Raw genomic sequence first — 5,021 nt, 5'->3', positions numbered from 1 at the left:
TTGTCTGTGCAAGGAAGCTTTATTTTCTTGTTCTTGTGAAGTTGTTAACACCTGCCTGTAATGCCTAAATGTCTATGTGGAATACTTTTTGACTTCTGAGCATTGATATCTCTCAAAATCCACTGGAAGTTTGCCAGCTGCAATCTGCCGTAACATTTGATGAAGATGGCTGGAGCGACTTTCTTTGATTTTTGTGTTTGCTTTTCATTACAAAAAAGAATTACTATAGTTCTGTGGTTTGTTTCAGAGTTGATATTTTAGTCTCTATGTTAAGAATCAGTTTTTTCTCAACAAGAGGCAAGTATACAGAATTTTATAATTGGATAAAAATAACTTGTTCTAATTTACAAAAGAAAAAAGTCTACAAAATATTAGTCTCTCAGAGTGTTGAGACAAGTGTGTGGAAACTGTTTTCAAGCTTCTTTCTCATAGATGCTCACCCACAGGAACAAGAGCAAAGCCTGCGGAAGATGACGGCTTGTAAGTATCCCCATAAGTCGGTGTCCAGTAATAATGCCTTTTAAGGCCATTGGAGACCTCCGAAAGGTAGATGTGCTCGTCCACCATATACGGTTCCACATCTGTGTCATCTGGCTTCAGTCGGCCACTCTTAAGCAAGTCTGAATATGCCTAGGATTTTTAGGAAAAAAAAAGTCATTAAGAGTACAAAACAAACAAACCAACAGCTCCATATGGAAATTAGTTCAGAAATCCCTTGAAATCTATGTGGAAGTTTTAAAGAATTCCACAGTGACCTATCAATTTTTTTTTAATTCGTAGAATTTTCTTTGTGTATTCCTATGGCTTCTTGGTGTGTATGCTAAGGGCATCTTAAACACTTGTGAGCTGCTTTGTTAATAAGGTTGCCATTGTAGAGGGGAAAAAAGGCAGAAATTTCATTGTGGAAAGACTTCCAAGTTTTGGCTTATTTTCTGTTGTGGGTTTCCAATATCTTTGGTTCTAGAGTCTGTATACAGCTTGTGCTGTGTGGGTGTTTCTCTGAAAGCTATGGATCCTTTTGTAGGGAAGTATATATTTTATTTCTAGTCAATCCTTTTTTTCTTCTCTCTTTTCAAGTGGAAGCTTCGTGTTACTATGCTCTCTGTCTCTAAAGTAGTATGACTCTCAGCAGGTCACGGAACTTTCTCCAAAGTAGACCACATACTCAGACACAAAACAGGTCTCAATGGATACGAGAAAGTTTGAAGTTCCATCCTGCATCCTGTCTGAGCACCCCAGATTAAAGCTAGATATTACAACAGAAAGTTTGCAAACTCTTGGAAATTGAACAACTTGCTATAAATAAAACATAGGTCAAGACAAATCAAAAGGGAAATTAAAAACTTTTTGGAACTGAATGAAACTGAAAACACAACATGCTCTATGATACAATGAAGACTGTTCTAAGAGGCAAGTTTAGCATTAAATGCCTACATCAGAAATTGAAGAGACCTCCTATTTGTAACTTAATGGCACACCTGAAAGCTCTAGATAAAAAAAACCAAAAGCATAAACAAACAAAAAAAACCATTCAGAAAAACTAGATAGCAGGAAACAATCAAACTCAGGGTTGAAACCAATAAAATACAGACAGCAACCAATACAGAGGCTCAACGAGACAAAGCTGGTTGTTCAAGAAAAGAAGACGGACAAACTCTTATCCAAATTAACTAAAAGGTGGGGAGAGAATCCAAATTAATAAAATTAGACACAAAAAGGGGACCAACAGACACTGATTAAATCCAGAGAATCATAAGAACATACTTTAAAAATCTGTGCTGTACCAAATTAGAACATTTAAAAGAAATGGTGAATGTGTGTGTGTGTGTGTGTGTGTTTATACACACACACACGCATACATACACACAAACACCTATGTGTTGCACAACTAGCACAGTGCCTCTCTGATTCCTCAGCTTGACACATTAGTAACTTTATATCAACTCCATTGTAATTTTTTTTTTCATTTGGAGGAACTGGACATTTGTGTGGCTCAGTGATCCTTAATACTTGTGTATGGCATCTGATCTTCCCTAGTAGCTACTTATGGGCTTAAATTAAAAACTGCCCAGAGTATAATGTAACTCCATTCTTTGAAGCCATTTATCAAATTAACTTACAGGTATCTGAGAAGTGCACAACAAGGGCCGGAATTGATATCACTTACCACACAGGTATCCTCATCAAACTTGTTTCCCCAAATGTAGATATTGGATAGTACGGGGTTTGTTTTCATTGCCTGGGAAAGTGCAACAAGCCCTTCTCCCTCTATCTTGTTGCTGACTACCGACAATCTGTAGGAGAACAGTAATGAAGTTCTGAAGTCCCACAAAGTATGATTAAGTCAGCACCAACATTTATTAAATCCATTTTACTAACATGTTTTAATGTGGTAATCCAAATATTGGCTCTGTATGTTCTGTAATCTAAGGAACCTGTTTTCTTATTGAATATGTCTTGAACCTAGAAAAGGTGCCTTTTCTAAGTACATTTTGAAATAGCATCCCTCCCCTTCTCTTCCCCTTTCTCTCTTGCTCTCTCTCTCTCTCTCTCTCTCTCTCTCTCTCTCTCTCTCTCTCTCTCTCTCTCTCTCTCTCTCTCTCTCTCTCTCTCTCATCCCAGCACTCAGGAGGCAGAAGCCACTGATCTTTGAGTGGCAGGACAGCCTAGTCTCTAAAGTGTCTTCCAGGACAGCTGGGGTTGCCCAGAGAAACCCTTGTCTTAAAAACAAAAATAAAACAGACAGAAAACAAAGTTTATTCATGTATTTGGGTGGTTTGTCTGCATGTATGGATACACCCAGAAGAGGACATTGGATCCTATTATAGATGGTTGTGAGCCACCATGTAGTTGCTGAGAACTGAACTCAGGACCTCTGGAAGAGCAGCCAATGAATGCTCTTAACCACTGAGCCATCTCTCCAACCTCTATTTTGATAAATGTTTGAGTAGATTACAAATATAAGTATTGTATTAAGTGTTCATGAATTTCTTGTTAGGAGTTTGGGATAGATAAGTTTTGGGTGTTAGAGGGATGGCTCAGCAGTTAAGAGCAGTTGCAGCTCTTGCAGAGGACCCACATTCTGTTCACAACACACACTAAGGCAGCTAACAACCATCCTTAACTCCGATTCAAAGAGGTCTGACTCCCTCTTCTGGATTCTGCATGCACACATTCAGTGCATGTACAAACAAGCAAGTAAATACACATATGCATAAATAAAAAGAGAAAGATTTTTCTATGAACTCGAATACACAAATATCCTACTAAATTCACCCCAATTTTTAAAAGCTACAACTTAGAATTTTGTAGTTATTTTGATTGAGTATTTAAAACCATACTAACGCTTTAAGACTCCTGTTGTGGGAAGTCAGGGTTTCACTGAGGTGCTTGGCTCCTGCAGTTTCTATTCTGTTAAAAGAAAGATCTAGTACTTCCAGAGTAGTGTTCCTTTTTAGAACATCAGCCAAGAACACCATGCCGTCACGAGTTATCTTATTGCTGGGGAGGAAGCATATTTAGCAATATTTTAAAAACACAAAATATTATTCTTGTAGTCATAAGGTATTTAAAAACATTTAGTAAGCTTTCTATTTTAGTTTGCTCAACTTCCAAGGATGAAAATTCACCATGAAATAGTGCTCCCATCTAGCTGGCAATCAAGTTATTACAGACATATTACAGTATAAACTAACCTATTAAATCCTACAGCTTAGAATAAAAACTCATTAACACCAGTTTTAATTTCCAGTTATAACTGAAAATAATACCTAACAAAGCTGTCTTACATACTGTGACTATTGATGCATACTGTCCTCAAGACAGTCTCTGCATGGCTATGTGAACTACCACTCACCAGCTGACGTCAAGGTAGCGGAGGCTACTGTTCAAGTACAGTGCATTGCATAACTGTTGTATACCATAATTTTTCATACCATGTTTGCACATATGTAGTTCAACAAGGACATGATTTTGTTTCAACATGTGGCCAATGTGGACTGTAGACTCTTCCTAAAAATAGATAAAATTCTTGTTTTTTATTTGGAAGTATTACATGTCCATTTTAAAAGCATAAATTTTTTTGGTTTTTGGTTTTTCAAGACAGGGTTTCTCTGTGTAGCTCTGGCTGTCCTGGAACTCACTCTGTAGACCAGGCTGGTCTCGAACTCAGAAATCCGCTTGCCTCTGCCTCCCAAGTGCTGGGATTAAAGGCGTTCACCACTAGCCTGACAAGCGTACATTTTCTTAAAGTTGGTACAGGGTCTCATTATGTTGCTCAGGCTGGCCTCAATCTTGAATCAATTGCCCCAGCCTCCAGAGGGCAGGTGTTACAGGTACCTCTGGCTTTAAATTAGCTTGTTAGAAATATTAATGTTAAGACTCTTAGTCTAGGGCTGGAGATATGGCTCACTGGGTAGTGAGGACCTGAGTTGAAATTTCCACTGTCCCTTTGGAAGCTAGGCACAGCCACATGTTCCTGGAACTTCATTGTTGGTTGTTCAGGCAGCTCTTGGGATCCAGCTAGCTTAATACGAACAGTGAACTTTCTGTTCAGTGAGAGGCCCTGTCTGAAGGCAGTAATGCAGAGAGTTATTTATTAAGACCTCTGACTGCCTCCTCTGGTTTCTGCATGCAACCTCATAGCACAGACACACATGGACTCCAGGAACAACACAAAGGAGTCTACCATGTTGCATTTGGCATACCTCTTTAAATAACAAAACCATTATCATTGCCCCATATCATATCACACATGCACGTGCGTGCATGTAACAATGACGGTCTCCCCATGTAGCCTGGGTTGGTCTAGGAACTCAACATCCTCCCTCAGCCACTATACCACCATGCGTAGGATGTGTACAAAGGAAATACGGATGTCTTAGAAACAGTGGAAACTTGTAAAACTCAGTAACTAAGTGACTTTAAAAAAGAAGATAATTTGAGTTCGAGGCTAGCATGGTCTACAGAGTGAGTTTCAGCACAGCCTGGGCTACACAGAGAAACCCTGTCTTGAAAATGCC

The 5,021-nt window shown here is 38.8% G+C and overlaps 1 protein-coding gene across 1 annotated transcript in view; it reads right to left on the bottom strand.

The window, feature by feature from the left end:
- Lrrc34 (leucine rich repeat containing 34) overlaps positions 1-5,021 on the bottom strand; it is a 25,190-nt gene continuing 20,169 nt past the window's right edge. Inside the window, exons 8-11 of the mRNA XM_031376532.1 lie at positions 3,857-4,011; positions 3,346-3,501; positions 2,168-2,294; positions 1-630 (exon numbers count right to left, since the gene is read on the bottom strand). Coding sequence (XP_031232392.1) covers positions 427-630; positions 2,168-2,294; positions 3,346-3,501; positions 3,857-4,011 — 642 coding nt within the window. The 3' untranslated portion in view covers positions 1-426. The remainder of the gene's footprint in view (positions 631-2,167; positions 2,295-3,345; positions 3,502-3,856; positions 4,012-5,021) is intronic.

Source organism: Mastomys coucha, unplaced genomic scaffold, assembly GCF_008632895.1.
Source record: "Mastomys coucha isolate ucsf_1 unplaced genomic scaffold, UCSF_Mcou_1 pScaffold17, whole genome shotgun sequence".
NCBI classification, from domain to species: Eukaryota; Metazoa; Chordata; class Mammalia; order Rodentia; family Muridae; genus Mastomys; species Mastomys coucha.
The sequence above is the reverse complement of the archived record's forward strand: the minus strand, read 5'-3'. Positions and strand labels throughout refer to the sequence as shown.